Source organism: Rhinatrema bivittatum, chromosome 4, assembly GCF_901001135.1.
Source record: "Rhinatrema bivittatum chromosome 4, aRhiBiv1.1, whole genome shotgun sequence".
In the NCBI taxonomy this organism is placed as follows: Eukaryota; Metazoa; Chordata; class Amphibia; order Gymnophiona; family Rhinatrematidae; genus Rhinatrema; species Rhinatrema bivittatum.
The window spans coordinates 407,952,286-407,978,238 of record NC_042618.1 but is presented as its reverse complement, the minus strand read 5'-3'; the positions used below and the strand labels follow the sequence as shown (position 1 = coordinate 407,978,238).

At 43.4% G+C, this 25,953-nt stretch overlaps 1 protein-coding gene across 2 annotated transcripts in view; it reads left to right on the top strand.

Annotated features, from left to right (window-relative positions):
* The first annotated feature begins 785 nt into the window (after positions 1-785).
* PDZRN3 (PDZ domain containing ring finger 3) overlaps positions 786-25,953 on the top strand; it is a 395,777-nt gene continuing 370,609 nt past the window's right edge. The window contains exons 1-2 of one of the 2 annotated variants that reach the window (XM_029601101.1): positions 786-1,690; positions 11,988-12,074. In XM_029601101.1, coding sequence (XP_029456961.1) covers positions 977-1,690; positions 11,988-12,074 — 801 coding nt within the window. In that variant the 5' untranslated portion in view covers positions 786-976. The remainder of the gene's footprint in view (positions 1,691-11,987; positions 12,075-25,953) is intronic. The other variant, XM_029601102.1, reaches the window with a different exon arrangement.

Genomic DNA, 25,953 nt, shown 5'->3' with positions numbered 1-25,953 from the left:
AAAATTATCACATTATATCACTGGTGACCTGTAACAATCACAGGGTGCTGTCACATGTACCCTCATTTACACAAAACCCAGACAAACCTGATTTAGAGAATAAACTTCCTCTATTTATTCTAGCAGCCTGGTAAACATAAATTTAAACCCTTATACTTAGAAAGCTAGCTTAAAATGTCAGCTGAAATAAAAAGAATTGCAGAGCAAATGGTATGAGCACTTTTCCCCTGGTTTTTTTTCAGTTTCTAACTAGATCCATAAGTTTTATGGGAACATTATTTTAGTTTCTAGTCTTTATATAGTTGTACCTATCCTGAACTTTTGGTTGCTGGTCTAGGTTAAGTATTTCAGGAGGTAATGTGTACATAGATAGACCGGTTGCACAGCAAAATCAATGCAAAAGCAATTTGACAAAGCCAATCCATAATCAATTTTGTTCTTAGAAAAAAATTGCTAAAAAGACTTGATGGCAAGATTTACAGCTAGTTTGCTGGCTCCTTATTTTATTCAAACTGGGGGGGGGGGGGGGGGGGGAAAGCTATTAGTTGTTCTACTACGAAAAGCATTAGAAAAGGAGCCCGTTTTGAACCGGACGCTCGATTTGCAATGAGAGATTAGTGTACACTAATGAGAGGAAAAGACACGGTCTTAGATTTAGGGAAGTTTTCCCATCTGGAGTATTTATCACAGAATAAACATTTTAGTCATTGCCTCATCCTGTGAGTGAGGTTGGGGGAGGAGTCAGTGTGCGGCTGCCCATGGCAAAATCCAAATGCGCGCTTACTAGAGCAAATGTGGTAGACGAGTACCCTGCAGGATTTGCAAGAAAGTCTTAGGGAATTAGTTCAGTCGGTAGACATCCCAGTTTGAGCGCTTCCAATGAGTGGTCAAGGAGCTGCTGAAGCAACTGGAAGGAGCTCCGAAGTTTGGGGGCATCGTTTCGCAGGGACCCGGTAAACACCCCCTCCCCACGAAGATGGGGTTCGAGCTGGATCGCTTCAGCGGGGAGGTGGACCCCGATTTCAAGTGCAACTTGTGCAACCGGGTGCTGGAGGACCCGCTCACAACCCCCTGCGGCCACGTCTTCTGCGCCGGCTGCGTCCTGCCCTGGGTCGTGCAGCAGGGCAGCTGCCCGGCGCAGTGCCGGCCGATCTCCGCCAAGGAGCTCAACCACGTGCTGCCGCTGAAGAACCTCATCCAGAAGCTGGAGATCAAGTGCGAGCACCACGGCCGGGGCTGCCGGGCGGTGGTGAGGCTGCAGCAGCTGGGCGAGCACGCCGAGGCGTGCGACTACGCGCCGGCCAAGTGCCGCCACCGGGGCTGCGGCGAGGTGCTGAGCCTGAAGGACGTGGAGGCGCACATGCGGGAAGCCTGCGAGTACCGGCCGGCGGGGGTCTGCCAGCGGGGCTGCGGCTTGCCGCTGATCCAGCGCGAGCGGCGGCTGGGCGACCACTGCTGCTCGCGGGCGCTGAAGGCGCACGGCGGCGTCCTGCAGGGCAAGGTGGCGGCGCTGGAGGCCGAGCTGAAGAAGCAGAGCGTCCGCTCGGGCAAGAGAGAGAAGTCGCTGCTGTCGCGGCTCTCGGCGCTGCAGAACGAGCTGCAGATGACGGCGCTCCGCTACCAGAAGAAGTTCACCGAGTACAGCGCCAGGCTGGACTCCCTCACCAAGAGCCTGGCCTCCCCCTCCAAGGTAAGGGGGAGAGGAAGGGTCCTGGTGCTGCAGCCCTCCAACAAGTCATCTCCGTTTCTTTCTTTTTTTTTTTGCAATTTGTTTAAAAAAAAAAAAAAAGAGGGAGGCAAAGTTGATGCTGGGACTGGGAACATCTTTATTTTTCATCGGCTGGGCCGTTTGATTTTTGAGACCGGAGGCTGACACCGGTCAAGGCTCTGGCGCTCGTCCGAAAATGGAAAAAGCCGAAGCAGTCACTCGGGGAGGTCCGTGTGGGATTCTGCTGGATGCACTGGGGGAGGGAGGGAGGGAGGGGGGGGGGGGGGTTCCTGGGAGCGCGCGCCACCCCCCCCCCCCTTGCTAAATGATTGAGCAGAGCCGGACCGAGGCCCTCAAAAGAGAAATAAGCTGTCTCGGGGAGGGGGCGATCTTAAAGTAGGGGCTCTTTCCTTGCGTTTTTCAGATTTCATTTTCTGAAGGCTCTTTCTTTCCCTGAGCATTTGTCATTAACTTCATTAGGTGCTTTGCCGTTCTGGCCTCCTAACTTCGGGGACCTGTAGAATAGTTCTTGGCAGCAGAGTCCTTTATCTCTGGCTGTCAGGTAGGTAGGGACGGATCTCGTTCGCTTTCTGGCTTCAGATTTTGAAAGTGAATTGGAAGTAATGTCAAACGCGAAGGCAGCATGACACCAAATCCTGAAACTAAAGCTTCCAAGTGGCAGACTTTTGGACTCCTGTGGTGAACAGCTATTTTTGTTTTCAAACTTAAATGTAATTTACCTTTATCCTCTCTGCACTTGGTCCGTCTGGTGAGTGGTCAGAATTTTTTTTTTTTAACATCTCACTTGCCTACAGACATGTCTGTCAGCTGCAGCGTGGGCCAGCTGGCGAGCTCTGGCTAAAGGACAAATATTTACAGCTACACCAGCTCTAAAAAAGACAGGGCCTGCCTTATAAAGCAAGAGCTGAGGGGGCAGATTTTATTCAGAGAAAAGTGTCACTGGGGCTTGTGTTTAACTGTAGGGAGTTTGTTTTTTTAAAGGCAATAACATTTTGACACTGAGCTAAGGCATACATTTTCAAAAGCTTTAATGCCTTTTCTGCCAGTAAAAATAGAGAGGTCCTTGGTGAGTGGTCAAGTTATTCAGCAACAGTTAGCTGGAAACCTTTTGACAGGAGTCTCCCACTGAGTATATATACTCCGTTAAAGTTATGCGGGTAGGTGTACCCAAATAACTTTAATCTTAACAGCTATATTCAAATTTATAGTCAGTTACGCTACCCCCCCGCTATATCCGGCTAAGTGGATCTTTATCCGCTAGTACCGGTTTGTGCGTACTTCTGGCTGCATAGGAAAGAAGTGTTCTGTGAGTAGGGGCGGGGCTTGCGGAGGCGTGGTCGGAAACTATTTCCATTAAATTAAAAAAAAAAAAAGTTTGCACGTCAAGGATTGTGCTGCTAGTGTGCATGCTTCACGTCATCCTTTAATGCGGTGTAAGTGCAGGAGTGTACTTTTAGCCTCATAACACACTAATTTCCAAACTCAATGTGCCTGGGTTCCTTGTGTTTTAAAAATGGATGAGGTCAGCATAGACTGTAAAGTACGCCCGCGAAGTTCCAGTGAGGCGTTGCCCCTATCCAGAGCGATAGTCCAGCGAAGGGGACTATCTGTTTCTTTCGGACCTGAATTAAAAAAAAAAAGAGAAAAAGAAAACCACTCCATAAAGTGGAATTTACGTTTCAAATGAAAGACTTTAATTGTGACAGCACTATCATGTGGTTCTTGGTGGCTTGGCTGATTTAGGGCTCTGATTCATGAAGGCTTCTTGCCCGTTCTGTGTCTATGGGAAAATAACTCAGTAAATCTTGCCCTTAATGTGGCCCATTGAATGACAGAGGTTGGAACCACTGCTACAGGCAAGTGTTAAAGTGACATTTATAGCATTTAGTTGGTTCCAGCACCCTGGCCCCACCCGGCATGCTTCTACTCCAAGTTGAGGTGTAGCCCTAAAAGCTTGCAAGCATTTTTTTTTTTTTTTTTACAAATTTAACAGTTTTCCAATTACCTTTCATCATTTTCTTTTAAGCAGATACCCTGAATTTTTATTTAATTTAGCTCCATTTCACAGCTAGCAGCAGAAATTGAGAAGTCTGCTCCGTACACTGCTTGATCATAGCTTGCTGCCAAGCCAGGCTGTAAGATTCAGTTCTCTTTCCGGTACTTGGACAGATTTTCACAGGGCTAAAACTTGGCACATAGGATATCTTTGCCAAGGTGGAAAAAAATTCATCCGGGTTTTTTTTTTTTTTTTTATGTATCTGATATCACAAACGCAAATATAAAAGATTGTGATGTGAATATTTATTTTTTTTTAGCCTGGTCAATAACTCAAAAATTGGATTATTTTCTAAACACCATGTTTCCCTGGTAATGCGTGGGGAGATCCTTTTATGGTCAATGATGTTGTTAAATCTTGTTTTTTTAAATTTTATCAGTGATTGTAAGCCTATTTTATGTAAATCTACTGTTATTTGTATTTTAATATACATAGACACTATTAACGAGAAACTGCAAATTAAACAAAATAAGTGATTACAGAAAATAACACTCTGCTCTAGTCTAGAAGGCATGAGATCCAGATGCACTGTAGTACATCACACTTAACTTGTGTGACTGATTACAGGCATAAAAACTAAGTGTCCCCCCCTTTCCCTTTTCCCCAGCAAATACAATCAATAGGTTTTTCTGCAAGTCTGATGCATTTGGGAATTAAGTAACTGTGAAAGATAATAAAGATAGTAAAGATATTAAACCTTTAAACACAAATACAAAATAAGCATAGGCCTCAGTAAAATGCCGTTTTTAATCAGTGTAGCATTAAAACATAATTTCAGTGTATTCAACCCAGAGCTGACTGATGTGCTCAGGCTTGTGTCGTGCTAATACTTAGGGGTTTACACCCATCAGCAGTTAAATGAGTTGCTTGTGTTTTAAAGAGTTATTTCTTCCAGGTTTATGAGGATGGGCTACAGATCTTGACCTCTGGCCCCTGGCTGAGCCTTATCAAGGAGATACTGGGCAGCACAGGCCGCGCAGGCAGGACATAGCAGGGGGGGCATTTGCCAAACAGAGAAATGTAGAACATGACAGCAGATAAAAGAGCCCAGGGCCCATCCAGGTCTCTTCCTTTGGCTCAGAGATTCAGACCTGTGAGTAATGTAGGAAGGCCTCCCCTCTGCAGTCTGCTAAGTCTGACTTCCAGCCTGGGAGCAACAATATAAACGGCTGAGTCAGGCCTGGTTAGATCTGCTCTCTTCAAAGTTTGGGTGATCTGGACAGGCTAAACCCCCTTCCTGTTCTAGTCTGGATCAGATGGGGATTCTCAAAGTTCAAACTCTGTCGGAGTTTGGACGTCATTTTTTGTACCTTTTTTTTTTTTTTTCCTCTTTCCACAGAACAGAGATCTTGGGTTTGCGTTATTGGAGAACTGGAGCTTTAACAGACTCTGTTCTGCCTTGGTGAAACAAGCTGTCTGCGACATTAAGGAATCTGAGACAAGTTACAGTTTGACTTTTGTGCCCTAGCCCTGATACTATTCCACCTTTTTGCTTTTTCTTTTTCAGAATGATAATTTGATCTGTAAAAGTCACCTGCTTTTGCTCAGTGGTTTATATTACAAATCGGCTCTCTCTAGGCCTTCCCAGCCAGCTCGAGAGGATCATCGCACTGCCCCGCTTTTCTCCCACCCTCTTGCAGTATAAAAAGCAAGGACTGCAGCACGGCAGTGACCACCTCTTATTCACGGCTCTTTTCTTTCCCCAGTGCTGTTCTGTAACTGATCTCCAGGTGCCAGTATCTGAAAAAATGCACAAGTTGTCTCTCTCCCTTGGCTTTAGGGACACTTGCAGTTGTGCTCAACCCAAGACCATTTCAAGTCCCTTAACTCAGTCCATCAGAGACATTTTGGCCCAGTCCTTGTATTTACCGTTCTGGGATTTACCATCGTGCTTTCTGTTGGCATAGATTGCTGGATGCTTGGAGGTGGGAGGTGAATGCTTGGGATAGATTTAGTGTATGATGGATTGCAGTCAGTAAACACGTACGAGCAGGAGCTTGAAAGGTAAATTAAACTCATGTTTCACAAGCAGATTCCTGACCATAGGGACCTTAATATGGATCGTGGCACGGTCTTGTAAAATAGTTTTGCTTTACTGCACTTGTAGCATCAGCAACGGTTTTCTCAGTGCAGTGACATAGTAACGAGGACCCTGCTTCCTGCAGTGTATGTATTTAATTAGTTCTCACGTTTAATATTTCATGTGTTTCTGGGGCTGAATCTTGATGGCTGAAAATGGATACTTTCCATGGCGATAATCTCTTCAAGGAACCACACACAGAGAGATGCTTGTCTGATTTCCTGACTGTGCTGCATGATACAGAAATAGGAGAAATGGATCCAGTTAAATTTCCAGTGGACCTCTAGCTTTCACAGAACCAGATCCCCTTATGATTCTGATCCCGCTCAAATCAGAATCTCATTGACTCAAACCCCATGTGAGGATGGCTGAGCAAAACTTCACTCTCTGGAGTCAGGAAACACGCCGACTCCAGCTTTTCTTCTTGCAAACTTAACTACGATTAACACTAACAGCAATCAACATATCAGGAGACTTCCTCCCTTTGCAGTGTTCTTACAGTGTCTTCCAGTTAGGTCAGAGATATTAGAGGAGCTGCCTTCTGAATGCGGAGGAGCTTCCTGAACCCAGTTGGGCTCACATTCTTATTCCCCTCCCATCAGGGTCCTGCCCACAGAGCTCTCACCCTCAGTAGGAGTTAAGGGGGACCAGGCTAAATGCCTGGTCCCGCACAGTGCAAAAACGGGAAAAGCCAGGTCAATTCATCACACCCATTAGACTTCGTAGCACAGAGGTCCATAATTAGTCCTGGGAAAAAAATGGATTCTTGGCAGGTTTTGTTTCCTGTTCTTTCATTATCCGACAAAGTCGTCGTATGTGAGCTTTTGAGACTAAATCAAGAGAATGGACCTACATGATCTGAAACACTCATGTACTGTGTCTCACCCTTGTCGGCCAGTTCTTGGGTCTGCTCCTTTAAAGGTATTACAGTCTGCAGCAAATCCATATTCCAAAGTATGTGAAATATGTTTACCTGTCATTCTGAGAGTATTGACTTGGAAAAAGGGTTGAAATTTATCAAATGGATAACTATTGGCCCCCTAAATGTCATCAAGAACCAGAGGTGGGACAGCTGCTTCAAGAACTGGCTTTTCCCCAGAGTTATAATTAGGTGTTTTACCTCCCTACCCCTAGCCAGATCCCATTCCACTCTCTCTCCATCTCCTCCACTGATCCCCCCCCCCCCCCAGTCTTTTCTTGCTCTCTCCTTCCACTGCCCCTCTCCCCACCCACCCAGTCCCTTACCTGGATGGTAGTAGAATGATGATACGCTCCCTGGCTTTTCATCCGCTGCCAGCTCATACTTGCATTTCAGTCATTTGTTGCCCTCCCCCAAGGCTTTGCACCCTGGGCAACCTCCGTTGCTGTCCTGGATTTTACCCAGCTGTGTGGATATTTAGTTGGTTGACGTACCCTGAACTGGGATTGCAGCCTTACCTGTGCCTATTATCTGCTTCATTACAGTTTCCACATTGAGTCAAGGTAGTGCCCTTCATCGGAGGGCTTTCTGCTGCACTCCGTTGGTTCCCATTCGTTTTACAAGTTTCTCAAAGAAAAAGTGTTGGACTTTATTCTCAGCGCTATCCCTGGAGGGCACCCATTCGTTTGCTGCTGAAGACTTTTCCCAGTGGTTGGATCATGACTAGTGCAGTGTACCACCCGGTGTCTCTTGTCACCGCTTCCATTTTATTCTTCTGGAAAAATTCCTAGGTCTAATATATTGCTCAGTTACCAGAGAGACTTCCAACTGCCGTTACTCCATTTTTCTTCCTTAATCGCTCATCAAAAGTAAGTAAGAGCTTTCATAGCTGCTGTAGGCTGGATATTATTTAACTGTCAGCTACTAAATGGGGCAGCTGAAACACCTCAACAAATTTCTCCTCTAAATCCTACCAATGATAGTTGCAGATTTGCTTCTCTGCATTGGTTTTTGTACATTTTTCAACCTTGCGTCTTACCCAGGCCGAGCTCCTTTCCATTTAGAACTGAATGCTCCGTAATGAAACTCGGAAGCCATTCATCGTTTCATGCATCTTGGTCCTACCCTAACACGGTTGCACCCAAATGTGAGTGAAATGAGTTGGTATGAAGGAGCCCAACGTGGAAACCTTTTGGCGCCAGTGGGCACGGGAAGCCAGAACAATGTGACAGTACCCGCCGTGCCTTCCAGTGGCTCTCCACAATATTTCACATACGTAAAGAGCTTGCTTGCTCACTCCAACTGTACAACATGGAACAGAAGCAGAATGTACGCTATTTCTGTAAATGTTTAAATATGAAGTAACTAAAGGCAGTCTTGCGGCCAAAGCTTTTGCACAAAAGTCCTTCTGTGTTTGCTCTCAGGAGGAGGTTGAAAAGTGGCATTTTGATCTCATGGCATGAGACTATGCAGAATCTGTGCCTGCAGATCAGTGTGCAGATCTGATCCCTGTCCAACATTATGTCTCTTAAATACCGTTCTAAAAACTTGGGGTCCAGATGTTTCCAGCTGCCTTGTGGAAAGGAAGAACAGAAGGCATTATTCTCTGGATTCCATAGGATAATTGATTGCCTGTTCGTTCGCTGCCAGCTTTTTGCAAAAATTGCTTGGGGAGAAAATTGTGAAAGCCGTTTAACTGGCCCTCCTCTGGTTGGCTAAAGGTGCCTACAGTCTTCCATAGTGCTCGGGCTTTTTAAGTCAGGCTGCGAAGAGGCATTCCAGGGGGGCGTGTTTAAGTTGGAGGAGGAAACGAGCATGTGCACATTTCTTTTTCATATGCATGCACACCATTTGTCCCCTCACTCCACCAGTCACCTGCGCAAAACAGTAGGTGCAGAGTAGACAGCTCCTTGTAATGTGCATCATAGTGGATAATACTTTAAAATCGTCGGCTCAGTGTGCTGCAGCAGTCAAAAAACCAAACAGAATGTTAGGAATTATTAGGAAGGGAATGGTTAATAAAACGGAAAATGTCATAATGCCTCTATATCGCTCCACTGTGAGACCGCACCTTGAATACTGTGTACAATTCTGGTCGCCGCATCTCAAAAAAGATATAGTTGCGATGGAGAAGGTACAGAGAAGGGCAACCAAAATGATAAAGGGGATGGAACAGCTCCCCTATGAGGAAAGGCTGAAGAGGTTAGGGTTGTTCAGCTTGGAGAAGAGACGGCTGAGGAGGGATATGATAGAGGTCTTTAAGATCATGAGAGGTCTTGAACGAGTAGATGTGACTCGATAGAAGGACTAGGGGACATTCCATGAAGTTAGAAAGTAGGACATTTAAGACTAATCGGAGAAAATTATTTTTCACTCAACGCACAATAAAGCTCTGGAATTTGTTGCCAGAGGATGTGGTTAGTGCAGTTAGTATAGCTGGGTTCAAAAAAGGTTTGGATAAGTTCTTGGAGGAGAAGTCCATTAACGGCTATTAATCAAGTTTACTTAGGGAATAGCCACTGCTATTAATTGCATCAGTAGCATGGGATCTTCTTAGTGTTTGGGTAATTGCCAGGTTCTTGTGGCCTGGTTTGGCCTCTGTTGGAAGCAGGATGCTGGGCTTGATGGACCCTTGGTCTGACCCAGTATGGCAATTTCTTATGTTCTTATGCATGCTTTACACAACTTTCCAAGGCGAAGGTGCCTGCATTGTTTCTCCTTTAAAATTAGCATGCAGTGCACATGCTGAAAGCACTCATGCATTTTACAAATGCACGGATATATTTCGAAATTGCTCGCTTAGATTTTATGCCAGAATTGACTTTTAGATTTATAAAGAGCATATTGAGGCGCTAGTTTAATGGCCCAGTGATTATTTATTTGCATTACCAAGTTGAGGATTTTGTTTTTATACTTTTTTTTTTTTATAGTTTTAATTTTTTCATAGGTAAAGTAACAATCTGTCCATGTACAAAACTGCTCACTGGCAATCCAAAGAAAGGCACTTAAAATGGTATGGGGGGGTCTCCATCAGAAGCCATATGAGAAGAGGCTCGGGGGATTAAAAAATGTATAACCTAGAGGAGAGGAGGGGTGATACAGACTTTTGAATACCTGAAAGGTACTGGTAATGCACGAGAGGGAAACCCCTTTCAATGGAAAGTAGACTCTGGAATGGAGGTGGGAGAGAGGCATGAGCTGCAAGGGGTAACCTTAGAAAATATTTCTTTACAGAGAGGGTGGTGGATGCCTGGAATGTGCTCCCAGTGGGGGTGGTTGAGAAAAAAAAAACCTACCAGAATTCAAGAAGGCGTGGGATAAACAGAAAAGGATCGCTAGGATGGTTATGAAGCACTGGGGCAACATGCACAGAGCAGCAGTTACAATCCTGAAAAATCCTCCTGGGCAGGCTGGATGGGCCATCTGAGTCTCTTTCTATCATTGTGATAACTCAAGCGTAGTGGGTGAGAACAGTCAGAGGGAAAAGGATACAGACACTGGCTGTTCCTTCAGTGCACTTTATTTACAGTGGAAAAGCACACACACACACAAACAAAAAAAGGCAGCACAATTTAACTCCAAGTCTCAAAATGTGCAGTGCAAGTCACCTTAACTCCAGGTCAAAACATTTAGTGCAGCTGACCTTTAGACATAGCAGATTCTGGCATTTAGTATGTGCCTCTCTGCTTCCTGGGGCAGAGACCCTAGGCCCTGAGGTCTTATACTCTGGGGACAGGCTCCTCCCTTCACCCAGAATTCCCTGCAGGTCCTTAAGGAGGACTGGGCGGGACAGCTGTGCCCAGTCCTTTAAGGTAGTCTGAGAGAATTTTCTGTGCACTCCCTCACAGTCATCCTTTACTATGTTACATTCTGAGGACTTCCATTTGACTTTTGCTTCATGAGATAGTCTAAGCTGAGAATTGTATACTTATTTATAACTTTTTTTTTTACTCTCCACATTGCTGAGCAAGGTACAACACAAATACTAGAAGAACAGGATACATTAACAAAAGCAAGCAATTTCATAAAGAAGCCATTATTCCATCAATAAGAGATTTTAACATAACAGAAAGCAATACATCCAAAAATAAATTAAATAATACTCGGCAGCAAACCAAGGAAAGATCTGCAAAAACAGTCTTCACAATCTTTCTGAAGGCCAAATAATTGGTTGCTACCCTAGACTCAGCTGCCAGCATATTTCACAAAATCGTATAAATTACAAATTTGTGGACAGGATCAGAATTGCTTTGATGCTTAGGGGTAAATATTTGGAAGCTTAGTCAGCATCCATGCGCTTAAAATTAAGAGTTATGAAGGTGAGATTGGCTGAATCAGCATAAGCGGATTTTCACAACAGATTTACTTTTGGCTGCATTTAAAGAGGCATTCCAGAGTCAGATTTGTAAACTTCATGCAAACATTTACCCCTGCCTTTAAAATAGTTTAAGGTACGAGCATCCTTTTTGCCCACATAACTCAGTATTCACACTCAGATTATGCTGATACTTTGTGTCTTTATGTCAGATGCATAACATTTAAGGTAGGATTCCCTACTGAACATGTTCCCTTTAACACAAGGAATTATTTTGTAAGAGACTGTGGGCCCTGTTTACTAAACATATTTCCCACAGAGAAAAAATGAGAGAAAACCATGTTTCTATGTTTGGGAAAAGTCTACCAGCAAGTATCAGTTCGTTAGCTTGCTTTGAAACTCAAGTCCAGAAAGGATTCAAGATCCACCACAAACGCCAAGAACCAGATGAGGAAATTTACTATTTTAACCTTTCATGACTCCTTTTATATAAATATTACAAGGCATAAGGCTTCTTGAGTGCAACTTAGTCACAGGATATGACAGCACCGTGAAGGGCATGCAACTGACAAACAGACCTTGGTTAGAACAGGAAGGCATGCATCCAGTTCTTCTGATGATGAGTTTTCAGAGAAGCTCTTGTAGGATTCATTCCAAATTACTATGAGCCCTTGACGTAGCTCTTAGAAAAAGGCTCATTGAGTTCTGAACCTGTGAACACAGCATAGGTTGGAACAGTGCCCTGCCCTCAGCTGTCAAAAAATGCACATGCCCTTTGCATGACAAAATCCAGAATCCATGAAAGAATTTTTCTGACTGAAAGAAAAAGTATTTGCATTTTTTTGTGTGTTTACTAGCCTTTTGAATTGTTTTACCTGTTCATTGTAGGGTGAAGAGACTAAAATGCTGAATCTGGTCCTTAATCGTGACTCTGGCTCTCTTGGATTTAATATTATTGGTGGCCGACCATGTGTGGTATGTTACTTGTTAACCAACCAACCCCAAACAAAGGATGTCAATTATTGAAGGAAATATTTCATATTTCACCACATAAACCCTCCTCCAGACGTGTAGGTTATAATGCTTTTACAAGTCTTCAACAGTTTTGTATGATAGGGTCCAATCATAATAGGCACGTGTGGTTAATCAAACCTTCCTTTGCCTTATAAATAATCACAAGTCATTGGTAAAGGACTTTAAACAAGTTATCCAGTCTGTTTAGATTTTCAACTCTTTTGTATTCTTTTGACTTAAAATTAATGAACTTAGCTTGCAACTGAGCTTCTCACCAAAGTACCTCAGCACAGGACCGTGTTTCGAGATCTGCATTAGGGAATCTTCTAATCATAACATCAGACTGCAGTCTTACCAGTGTGCATGTCAAAATTCTTCACAATTGTAACAGAATCTCAACTCCATTTTAGCACCAAAATTGAAATTTACAAGGCAAAGGAAGGTGTAATTAACCAGAAGTGCTATTGTGATTGGTCACTAGCGTACAAAACTATCAAAGTTTGTAAAAGCATTATAACTTAGTCAATTGGAGGGATTATGTGGTGAGATATTAATTGTTAAAACATGTTTGCTTTTCTCTTGCCATCTGCATGTGGGTAAATATTTTGAAAAGGGAAAGCTGATGATTACATAATTCGCTTTGTGTGTATGTCGGGGGGGATTGGGTGCATTATTCTGAAGTTGCTATCATTCTGTCCTGTTTACAGTTTTTACTTTCCCACTTGGTACTTCACTGTTTTGCATTTGAAAATAATGCTGTGTGCTAGGAGGGAGTGGTAACAGTTTAGTAAACTATCCTCAGAATGAGGTTTTCTCATCGCTGATCACCGGATTGAAAAGCTGGTCAGTGCCGAGACATCATTTCAAATTTGTGGTATCCTGAATCCAGGCAAGAGCAGCTCTGGCATTGAGATTAACTAAAAGAGTTTCAAAGACTTGCTTCTCATAGAGACTGAGCATGGGGAAAACATCCTCTGGGAGGTAAAACTCTGAGATCAGCGGCAGGAAAAGCAAGAGGCCAGCTGTTTTATGAGATTGCTGGTTACCTGCTGTACAACATGCCCAGCCAGAATAACGTCAAAACGTATTAGGGCAGGCCCGCCATGCACTGTAAGTCCAAGCTAGCTGGGACAGTTTCTGGATAGTCCTTTTATTTTGTTTTTTTGGCTCGCTTCCCCAAGCTTTGCGATTATTTGGCAGACTAGAAAATCCCAGAAGATTTATAGGCAGGAGTTTAAAAACAAGCCCTGATCCAAGCTGTCTCTCTTGGCTTAGAATGAGTTGGCAGGTCTAAAAGGGTTTGCGGTTGCTCTGCTCTGTTTTTGGTATTATTTTTGACTTGCAGCTTTTTTGCAAGTGGTAACTTAGGGTGTCTTTCCAATGTGAGGTGTGGGGAGTCGACCATGTTGTCTCTTATTTTGGGCCCTGCAGCCTTCCTCCAGCCTCTCTGGCCTTCTTGTCCTGTGGGCCTCCGTTTGTGGTCACCAGGGCTTTCCCTCCACATTTGAATCCCTTCTCTTTGACCCAACCATTTGCAGTGAACACAGATTGCCGCACCCCCTTTGGACTCTGGTACAAGTCTTACTTTAAGCCAGTCATTGGAGGGAGGGGGGGATATAATAAACACTTTGTTGCAGATCCGTGGGCAATTTTTACCCACAGACTTTGCTCCAAATTTCCAAGAGAAAGTATGCGTGTCCTTTTTCTCTTTTTGAGAATTGCACCTGGGGATTTGTCCACTTGCTTTTTGTGCCGATGGGAATTTTTTAAAAATAGAAAACGATGCACGGAGGTTTGAAAATCCAACCTTTGCATGTTATTTTCCAATCCCGTTTAGAACACGCCCTTGAGAACACCACCCTCAAATGCAGCTAAGTGTGCACACATCATGGAAGGTGGAGGGAGGGAGGGATATTTACTCAGATAAATCACTCTTTACCCATGGAAATGGCTTTGAAAATTGCCTTCACTGTTGTCTGTTGAGCCATGATAAAGACGCACTCCCTCTTTCTGTAGAGTGAAGTTACTTTTGATTGTTGATTGCAGACAGTGCTATTAATTGGCATGTGTCTGATCCTGTGCATTATACAGCAACCCTAACTAGGCTTATAAAGAGCCTTAATGCCGGAGTGGTCCTCAGCCCGGTTCTCAGGACCCCCTCAAGCAGTTTGGTTTTCAGGCTCTCAGTGATGAATATGCAGGAGAGATTTATATACACTGCCTCCACTGAGTGCAGACTTGTCTCATATATTCCTTGTGGATATCCTAAAAAGCTGGGTGGGTCCTGAGAGCTAGCTTGAGGACCACCTGCTCTATGGTAACTTTCTTCTGTCAAAGCCTTTCCCCGAGCTCTCTTCCAATCTGCCCTTTTGTCTCTCAGTTCAGAATTTGAATTTGGATCTTTCTCTTTAACATGCAAAGAACACTGCTATCTGGAGAGATGTGACAGCGAAATGTGACACTCTTCCAAGGCAATGATACCCTGATTTGTTTTGGAGCTTGATTTGAAAATTTAAAAGTAAAAAAAAATCTTTCAGAATAGGGTCTTGGTGAAAATAGGAGACATTATTGTGATGGAAAAATGAACTGTATATCTTAAAGATAAAAATCACCTTTACTACACTGGGTGGATGCTTTCATTTGAGATTGCAGACTCCCATTGTAATGCCCAGACAGCCTCAGTCTCTTTTGCCCTGTAGGTTTGTTTTGATTAGACTGTAAGCTTTGAGCAGAGACTGTCTCTTAGGTTTTTTATACAGAGCTGCGTACTTTGAGTAGAGCTAAATAAGTGTTAAATAGTAGAAGACCTTTCCCTGATGGAGTAGTGCATGCCTCTGGTATTTCTCTGCAAAGAAGGATTTTTCTCATATTCTCTCCGTGCCTCCCTCCTTCCAGTCTCACATCGTGCCCCCTTGTCCTCTGAGCTGCTTTTTCATACCAGCATTCAAAACTTCACTCGTGCTGCCTTATGGAAACACAAAATGTGATGGCAGATAAGGACCAGAAGGCCCATCTAGTCTGCCCAGGTTCATTCCTGGTTAATCTCTAGCTTCCCCCTCATCTCTGTGCAACTAGAAATCCTCTGTGATTATTCTGCTATAACTTTACATTAAGATGAAGTTAAAGTAGTTTCATGGAAACCACTGCGTTGTTGGAGAGATTACTTCATGTGACTGCGCTGGAAGAAATAAACAGGGGAAGGTGGTTAACAGAAGAAAGTGACATTTCTTTTGTGTATATAAACCTTTAATAATCTGAAGTGAATGGCAGAGGCAGTAGTGTAACCAGCACTGCTTGTAATACTTTACACATGATTCAGATAATCCTGATTTTTTTTTTTTAAACAATTATGGGGCCAATGTAATAAAACTGGCACCCAAACAGGAATTAAATTTTAGCGTGGGTTTTGATATTGCTCATGGTAGAAACCAGTAGTACCAAAGGATGCAGTAAACTAATGAGATGCAAATCAAATAAGAGAAAAAAAAAAGCCGCCAAATGGAAAAAAAACCTGCTAAAATGTGAGTTTACCTGAAAAATTTGCAATAATTCAGAAAAGTACTTTAGAATAAGAGTAAGGAGGCAAGTGCTTGAAGTTGGAAAGAGTGTGACCAAAATGCCCTTAAATGCATCCCAACTAAGGTACAGTCAAACATGCCAAGTGAAATCAAAGGGTAAGCTTTCTGGGTTGGCCACCTACATCGAAGAGTATGCATTTTGGTGCTGTGCATCCTACTAGGGCACAAGAGTATGAATTGTTTGGCTGTATTTGACCATTTCAGAGTGCTTGGCCTTTTATTATTTCACTTGGCATGCCTTGCCCAAATGATCTTGCATGTGAGAATGCGTCCAATTTAGGATGCAATCTTGCATGCAAGGCCATTGTGCCACAGTGCCAGAGGTTAGTGTTGCAGGTGGGCTGTATTGGCATCCAGAAAAAAGCCAAATGGTCCATTCAGTGTGCCCAGCAAGCTTCTCAAGTTAGTAACTTCTGCAATGTGCAGGTTTACTCCCATGCATTTTCTTAAGGGTAGTAATTGCTGCTCCATGCAGGTTATCCCTAAGCATTATGTTAAGGATAGCAATATTTACAATCAAATCCAAGCATTTGTCAAACAAATAAAATTATTACTAGAAACATTTCTACAGGGTGAGTGGCCTACTTGATAATTCTGACAATGCTGCTTGAACGTGCTTTTCCTAGCATGTAGCCAGATGGTCTCAGGACCAATGGGATTATGGATTCCCCTGTTAGCAGATGGAGACGGAGTCAGGTTTCAAAGCTGACGTCACCTTAGATATACTGCAGTGACCTCAGCCATTCAGTATCTCTCCGTCTCCTAGCAGATGTGGTCGCTTCTCCCCACACCGGCAGCGGAGTCTAGCGGGATTGCAGTGCTAATCCAATGGAGAAATTTTACCTTCAAATTGAAAAGAAGATCGAGCCCCGCTCTCCTGCGTTGATACCTAAGGGTCCCTCCCCCAGTTGAGAATTCCTGAGGTGATTCCCGAGATCCCTCTTGGTCTGGTAGCCAGCTCCCAGCATGGACTTTGCTGCTGAAGCAGCTGAAAAGCAGTAGGTTTTTGGACATGGTCATAGAAGCAGTCCTGCGCTTTATCCCTAATGTCTGCATATCAGTACCCCAGACCATAAAAGTCAGGGCCCAGCGTTGGCTGTCTTCTGAATCCAATTTCCCCTTTTTCCCCTGCCGTCAAAGCAGAGAGCGATGTTGCAGTTGCGACGCAAGCATCAAGGCTAATTGCCTTCTGTTAAGGGTAGATATTGATGGTCCATGCAGGTTACTCCCATGTACCCTTTCCTTCATTTCCAACCACTAGTCTCGGGATCTACAGTGTTGATTCCATGCCCTTTTTGGGGCCTGATTCATCAAGGCATTTTCCCATAGACACAGAATGGGAGAAAAGCCTTAGTGAATCAAGCAGTTAATTTGTTTACTGTTTTTGTTCTCACCACCCCTCCCCGAAGGGCATTCTAGGCATCCACCACCCTCTCCATGAAAAAATATTTCCTTATGTTGGTTCTGAGTTGCCCCCCCTTGGAGTTTCATATCGTGAGCCCCTAGTTCTACACTTTCCTTTCTGAAGGTCTGTATCATAACTCCCCTACACCTCCTCTCTTTCAGGTTATACAAATTCAGATCCTTCAGCCTCTCCTCATAAATCTTCCGATGCAGACCCCCCACCATTTTGGTCACCCTTCTCTGGACCGCCTCCATCCTGTCCTTATCCTTTTTTGAGATGCGGGCTCTGGAACTGATCACAGTACCTCCAGGACCTGTACAAGGACATTATCACTTCCTTTTCCCTGCTGGTTATTCTAGGGACAACTGAAATTGCTTCTGCTGGCACAACAATGGAAATTTAACTCCTAGGCCTGAGGTGGAGTAAAAGTTAACTCACATTTCTGGAGGCCATGATATTCTCTTGCTCTGCTCATGTGGCAGTGTCTGGCTGTTTCTACCACACTGGGCAGAGCAATAGAATAACATTGACCACCAGAAATGTGAGTCTACTCCACCTCGGACCAAAGAAGGAGTTACATTTCTAGATTAAGCTCTCTGGGATGGGCACCTACAGCTGAACAATGTGCACTTTGGTGCTTTGCATCCTGACTTTAGAGCAAAGCTTCTCGGGCCTTTTTTTTTTTTTTTATCGGTGCACAATTTCAAGTTTGCTTGATCCTTGTGGCGCACGGAACAAAATTTTACAATGTCATTTATTCATGCCCGCTGGTCATGTGACTGTGAAAATGCCAGGAACTGTATTTTTAACTAAATTGAGCAATCTAAAAAGCCTAAAATAGAATTACACACATTTTGAAATGTAGGTTGGGATTCACGGCAGAATCAGTGGCAATGTATGCACTTGCAGTAGTTTTGTGATTTTTCGCGTCTTCCCCCCTGCAGGTTTCCAATTTCTATTGATATTTAAATTTCCCAACAGCGGTCTTTAGAAACTCCAAGCCAGTGCACCCAGTATTATTGATCCAAACAAAATGAGTGAGGTGAATGAAAGAAAAATGTAAAATAAAACTAAATCTTAGAAAGTATGAAGGTGAACTGAATAATTATGAGTGTTTATGAAAGAAATGTGCAGTAGCTCCAATCATCAGGGCTACAACCTTCGCTACTGTCCATTCACACAAGTTTCAAATTTGTGCTAATTCAGCCCCTTTGGTTGTCCACTCACTGACTTGTTGATGAATAAAAAACTAAAATCCACATTTTCTTACATGGATAAAAAACTCCCTCTAATTTTGAATGTAGTACTTTAAACATCATTTACTGATTTAAACTGGTTTACCAAATATTTCAAACAAGTATAGACATTTTAATGTTTTATTATGAAAAATAACACTCCATTTCATCCAGCTTATAAAGAAGATTATAAAGCATTTTTTTTCCAAAACACCTGTCAAATATGTCAAAACATCACAGAGCAGTCAAACGATTTATTTAAAACTGTTCCCAGAAGAAAGGACTGCTGAGAGATGATACGAGAGGTCTATAAAATCTTGAGTGGGGTGGAAGGGGAAATAGAGAGTAAAAGAATAAATATGTCAAACATGACGAACATCCAATAATTTAAAAAACTCGCATAAATTTATTCTATTTCCCAAGCACTAATAAAATATTTAAAAACAGCAAATCATCAAATAACACTCAATTATTTAGATTTTTATTCATTTAGATTTTTATATTCCGCTTTTCATACTTTTTTTTTTTTAAGCACTTCAAAGTGGATTACATTCAGGTACTGTTGGTATTTTCCTAAAACAAATAAGGATTAAAAATATCTCCTTCTCTCCATACCTGGGATCTTTTGTCGTGAATTGGGGAAGGTAGGGCAGCACAAACCTTATCTTCTGTCTCTCACACTCACTCTCCAACACATTCATTCTGTTACACACTTCCTCTTTCATATACATGCCCATGCCCTCGCACACCCACATTATGTGAGTGTGTGCGTGCCTGTCCAGAGCCTTTATTTGACACACTAGCTCTGACAGGCATGCACATAGGCGCACACTCACACTTTCTCACTTGTGTGCACACACACACACACTGAATCCTTTCCTCTTCGGGCCACGTTGAGATGAGCTCCACCACGGTCCCTCCGGCCTCCTCATCTCTTCAGGCTGCAGTGAAATGGACTCCAACATGGCCCCAACGGCCTCCTCTTCGGGCAGGCAAGCAGTAGCAGCGAAAGGAGCTAAAGAAAGCAGATGGCAGTGGAGCAGCCAAACAGCACAGGCAAGACAAACAGATACGGGGGAAAAAAACTCTTGCCACTAGTGAGACTGGGTTGCACGTGCAGCGGGTGCACACTGAACAACCAGCCTATCGGAAGGCAGGCTGCCGCTGTGAGAAGAAATGATTGGTTGGTGGATTGAGCTGGTCACAAGCAGGTTAGGGACTCGGGGAGGATCAAAAGCTACAGAAGCCAGTAGGCAACAGTTGGCAACACTACCTTAGGGGAAGGGAGACCACCAAGGAGGAATCTGTGCTGCGGCACTGTGGTTAAGAAGCTCTGCTTTAGAATACTGTTCAGCTGTAGGTGTCCGTCCCAGAGACCTTATGCTGGAAACTTAATTATTTTCTGAGTCTGATGTGGATTACCACACTGGACACAACAGACAACAATGACCACCAGAAATGTGAGTTTACTACACTTCAGAGCCAGGAGTTTAATTTCTAGCATAAACTCTCTGAGGTGGGCACCAGTTACAGGTTTTCTTGTTTTCCTTGAACAGCTGAACAGTACATGCAAACTGACAAAGTGCTTTCCATTGAACTGTTGGCGCCCACCCAGAGAACCTAAATATTTTATTAGTGCTTGGGAAATAGAACAAATTTATGCAAGTTTTTAAAATTATTGGATGTTCGTCATGTTTGACATATTTATTCTTTTACTCTCTATTTCCCCTTCCACCCCACTCAAGATTTTATAGACCTCTCGTATCATCTCTCAGCAGTCCTTTCTTCTGGGAACAGTTTTAAATAAATCGTTTGTTAAGAACATAAGAAATTGCCATGCTGGGTCAGACCAAGGGTCCATCAAGCCCAGCATCCTGTTTCCAACAGAGGCCAAAACCAGGCCACAAGAACCTGGCAATTACCCAAACACTAAGAAGATCCCATGCTACTGATGCAATTAGTAGCAGTGGCTATTCCCTAAGTAAAATTGATTAATAGCCATTAATGGACTTCTTCTCCAAGAACTTATCCAAACCTTTTTTGAACCCAGCTACACTAACTGCACTAACCACATCCTCTGGCAACAAATTCCAGAGCTTTATTGGTGTTGAGTGAAAAAGAATTTTCTCCGATTAGTCTTAAATGTGCTACTTGCTAACTTCATGGAATGCCCCCTAGTCCTTCTATTATTCGAAAGTGAAAATAACCGAGTCACATCTACTCGTTCAAGACCTCTCATGATCTTAAAGACCTCTATCATATCCCCCCTCAGCCATCTCTTCTCCAAGCTAAACAGCCCTAATCTCTTCAGCCTATCCTCATAGGGAAGCTGTTCCATCCCCTTTATCATTTTGGTTGCCCTTCTCTGTACCTTCTCCATCGCAACTATATCTTTTTTGAGATGCGGCGACCAGAATTGTACACAGTATTCAAGGTGTGGTCTCAACATGGAGCGATATAGAGGCATTATGACATTTTCCGTTCTATTAACCATTCCCTTCCTAATAATTCCTAACATTCTATTTGCTTTTTTGACTGCTGCAGCACACTGAGCTGACGATTTTAAAGTATTATCCACTATGATGCCTAGATCTTTTTCCTGGGTGGTAGCTCCTAATATGGAACCTAACATCGTGTAACTACAGCAACGGTTATTTTTCCCTATATGCAACACCTTGCACTTGCCACATTAAATTTCATCTGCCATTTGGATGCCCAATCTTCAAGTCTTGCAAGGTCCTCCTGCAATGTATCACAGTCTGCTTGTGATTTAACTACTCTAAATAATTTTGTATCATCTGCAAATTTGATAACCTCACTCATCATATTCCTTTCCAGATCATTTATATATATATTGAAAAGCACCGGCCCAAGTACAGATCCCTGAGGCACTCCACTGTTTACCCTTTTCCACTGAGAAAATTGACCATTTAATCCTACTCTCTGTTTCCTGTCTTTTAACCAGCTTGTAATCCACGAAAGGATATCGCCTCCTATCCCATGACTTTTTAGTTTACGTAGAAGCCTCTCATGAGGGACTTTGTCAAACGCCTTCTGAAAATCCAAATACACTACATCTACCGGTTCACCTTTATCCACATGTTTATTAACCCCTTCAAAAAAATGAAGCAGATTTGTTAGGCAAGACTTCCCTTGGGTAAATCCATGTTGACTATGTTCCATTAAATCATGTCTTTCTATATGCTTTACGATTTTGTTCATCAAGTTGTAGGTGCTGGTTACGTTGGGCAGGTTGCAGGGCAGTCCCGCGACTGGCTGCACTCACTGCACAACGCCACCGGCCCCTGCCTGATTCCATGGTGCTCTGGTGCAGCTGGGATGCCGCCACGCTGATCCAGGGCCGGGCATCTCTAGGTGCGCGGCGCCTCTTAAAGGCTTCCTGGCGGGAGCTCTCCTACAGCGCTGCCTGGGAGATTTAAGGATCAGCTGTTCAACTAATCCTCGCCTAAGCAACAGGTTCCTCTGCCTTGCAGTGTGTGTTGTTAATTGTGTCCTGTGCCTTGTCTCCTCGTTCTCTCCTTGCTTCCTTGTCTCCTTGCTGCTTCCTTGCCTCTCCTTGCCCTGCTCGTGCCTTTCTCCAGTGCCTTGTCTTGTTTCATCTGTTTGTCGCTGCCTGCCGCCTGGTACTCATCTCTGCTCTGGACTCTGACTACTCTCTTACCTGCAGCCTGGTTCTCATCCGTGCTATGGTCACTGGCTCCTCCTTCTACTCTGCCTGCTCTGACCTCAGCTCATACCCTGGAGCCTGTCTCCTCGCTGCCCACCTTGATCATTGCCTGCACCTGAACTCTGTCTGACCGTTCCTTAAGGGACATTTGCTTAAGCCCTACTGGCTCCTGGAACCCAAGGGCTCAACCTGTGGGGAATGGGGCTGCTATAGGTCAAGCTGCAGTCCCAGTAAGGGCGTGTTTGACAGCTGTCTCCATGGACCTAATAGGTTCACCTACTAGGCTGCATCAACCATGCCACAGCCTAAGGACTCACATCCATGACAATGCCTTCACAAGAGAGTTTGTCTTTGATTTTACTTGCCTTGCCATGCCAAAATGGTCTTGAATGTGAGACTGTGCCCACAAGTTAGGATGCATAGCACCAGTCTCACATGCAGTACCATTTTAGCAAGGCATGGCAAGTAAAATCAAAGCATAAGCCCTTTGGAGAGGACATCTACAGCTAAACAGTTAGGATGCACATTGCCAGCATGCTATGCAGCAGTAGGCACCCACTCCAGGAGCTTACCCTGGAAATTTAAACTCTGGAGTGGAGTTAACTCATATTTCTATGGCTGAAATTATTCTGTTCTTGTGCCCAGTGTGGTAGAAGCAGCTAGGCCCTACCATATGGGTACAGCAATGGAGCAAAAGAGCCATCAGAAATGTGAGTTAAGTTTTAATCTTGCTCTGACCCAGGAGTTAAATTTCCAGCATTAAGAAAGTGCGCTTTAATCTTTACCACACCTCCCCACATTGCTGGGGAATAGCTAATGCCTTCTTTTACATGGGATTTGCATGAATCCGCTGGTTTTTACTCCTGGTTGAGCATATATTTTTTCAGTTAAAAACCCTGTTAAATACCATAGTTAACTTACCATGGAAAAATGAGGAAAAAATGCATGCTGAAACAGGAGTAAAAACCTTTGCTAAAGTTAGCATGTCTTATAATTTCAGCCCCAATCTGTGTGACACTAGCTCTTTAAACATACTGTAGAAAACCTCCCTGAGCCTAGACCTTGTATGTGGGTAAGACCAGCCCGGCTGCCATTATTATATCGAGCTTAAAGTAATGCTTCCTAATAGGAAAGGGAGAGAGTACATCAACAGTGTAATTTATTACAAGTGAGGAAATGAATTGAAAAATAAAGTCCACAGTGGTGAACAGGTTGGTTAGTCTTGTATCATGGTTTTGCCCGCCATGCAGCCTCACCATACCCTGATCCAGTCTGCTGTGACACCTCCCCACCAGCAGAAGTCTCCAATGAACTCTGTTCCGAACTACCCGAGCCATCTCCTCACTGGCCACCTGACTCAGCCTGTGGTGCAGCCTCCTCTCCACCAGGAGTCCTCGCGAGCTTCACCCCCAGCCTTGCCAAGCTCTGCCTTGAAGCTTGTACCACAACCAAACTCCAGCCCCATTCATCTCTGCCTTGCCAGAAATTAAATGCTGTTTCATGGAGTCACCCCTGGCTCTCTGACCTGGCCACTCTTATTTTGTTCTATGCCAGGGATGGCGAATTCCATTCCTCGAGTGCCACAGACAGGCCAGGTTTTCAGGATATCCATAACTGATAATCATGAGATAGATTTGCATACAATGGAGGCAGTACATGCAAATCTTTCACTTGCATATTCATTGTAGATATCCTGAAAACCTGGCCTGTTTGTAGCACTCGGACTGGAGTTCACTAACCCTGTTCTATACCTTGTGGCCTCTTGGCCTTCTTGTATCTTGCTCCTTGCCTTGTGGCCTATCTAGGCCTTATCCTGCCTTGTGGCTTCTGGGCCTTCTATCTCCTTGCCCCTTACCCTACCTTACCTTGTGTCCTCCGGGCTTGATCTTATCTTAGGCCTTGCTCTGTGGCTTACTCAAGCCTCTCTTTGCTTAGTGGCTGTTGGGCCTTATATGTTTCTGCCTTCAGGCCTCAGTGTTCTCTTCTGTGTTGTTCTTGTCTGTTTCTTTTTTTCTTAATTTTATTTTTAATTGCATTTCATATTTTCATACAAGCATAACTTGTAGACAAAATATGAGATACTTTTACAATCATTTCCTAATAACCCAGGAAACTAAAATAATTAACAATGACAAAAATAAAGTGCCTCCATATATTTATGAGGAAATGGTGGGAGACCAATGACGAATATTGGAGCAACTAGCAAAGAGCAATCTTTTCAAAGAAAACAGGTTCTAGGTTCCCCTACAATAACTTCTTTATTCCCCCATACATCCCTCAGAACAATTTTAGGAGTGTGAATCCACAAATGCACGTAATTGAGATGTTTCAAGAACATATAATTGAATTTTGATAGTTAATTAAACATTTACATGGATATTTCAATATAAACCTGGCTCCAAGTGCTTAACACTTCAGCTTTCATTGACAAGAACTTCTTATGCCTCTCTTGTGTAGGTTTTGTTATATCTGGGTACATCCAGATCTTCTGGCCATGAAACAGATGAGCTTGATTTCAAAGAAAACTCTTAATATCGAATTTCTTTCTGATGGAAATGCAAAACTTACAAGCAGAGTCCCTCTGATCTGATTATCCATTTCACAAGAAAGTTCCAAAATCTTTAAAATATTATCCTGTACCTGATCAACCGGTGTCTCTTTCAAGGATGATGGCAAGTAAAAAATTTTTGTAATTGCCGGAATTGCTTCTTTGGGTAATTTAAGGATCTTTATAAGATAATTGCTGAAAATATCATGAGGGGATATCAATTTCAAATAAGGAAAATTCAGGATCCTTACATTAAAACTTCTCAATATATTTTCTAAATTTTCCAATTTCTTAAGGTGACCAGTATCCGACTGTATCATCTTCATTTGTACTGCTTCTACAGATGGTCCAAGAAAACAAAGAGGTAGGCGATCTATGATAGCCGTAAGGATAAACACTCCCGGTCTCTGCTGCTACTGACTCAGTAGCAGCAGAGACCGGGAGTGAAGTGCTGTTTGCAGAAGCATTGCTGACAGTAATTGACTGTACATCGGATGAGAAATACACTACTGAGATTTTTTCATAACTGTGGAGTGTTGAAGCCCCTGAGGCAGCGGTTTTTGAACCGCGAAACTCGGCCTGAGTCGGGCGATTTTTGAACACGTCTCTGCTTAATAAACATTTGGAAAAAGATCAGGCATCTATTGTTTGTATTTATCCTTACTGCTTCTACAGATGACATTCTAGTGTCCAACTCTTTAATTTTAATATTTGCTGCTATTATTTGAGATTCCACTTTCTCAGTATTAGTTGTGTTTTCTTTCATGGCTTGAGTTAAAAAACATATTGCCTTTTCCAAAGATGTCAATGCATTCCATATTGATTCTAAGGTAATTACTGAAGGTCGAGTCAACGAAGGCTGAATAATCAAACGTACCTTTGGTTCACCTTCTCCTCTTTCTGAGGGGTTCCCCACGACCATCTCTCTGCTAACAAGCAGCAACTTTTCCAAAACGCCCTTGGAATCTCCCTTACTGAGAGTCTCCGAAGTTTGTGCCAAAATGGCGTCACTTCTCGGGGCAAACAAAGATCCTTCATTTAACTCTGTTTTTGTCGATGAAGATGACAATTCCTCCGAAATATCAGCAAAAGCAGCAGAAGGAGGAGGGGGGATCGCTGGGGCTTAACAATGTTTCCTCAGCCATAAGGACTGGCATTCACTCCTCGCCAGCCACATCCACGGCCCTTCCCTCCGTTGTTTGTAGAGGAGTCGCAAAAAACATCTCTATCTGTGGTTGAGAAGATTCGGATGAAGGTAACAGAGAAGAAGCCAAAACTTCTCTCAGTTTCGCGTTTCTCTTGGTGTGCGGCATCGTCAATATGGGGAAGAAATGTTTAATTCCAATAGGTATCGGAGAGAGTGTTTCTGAGTCCACCCTAGAGCGC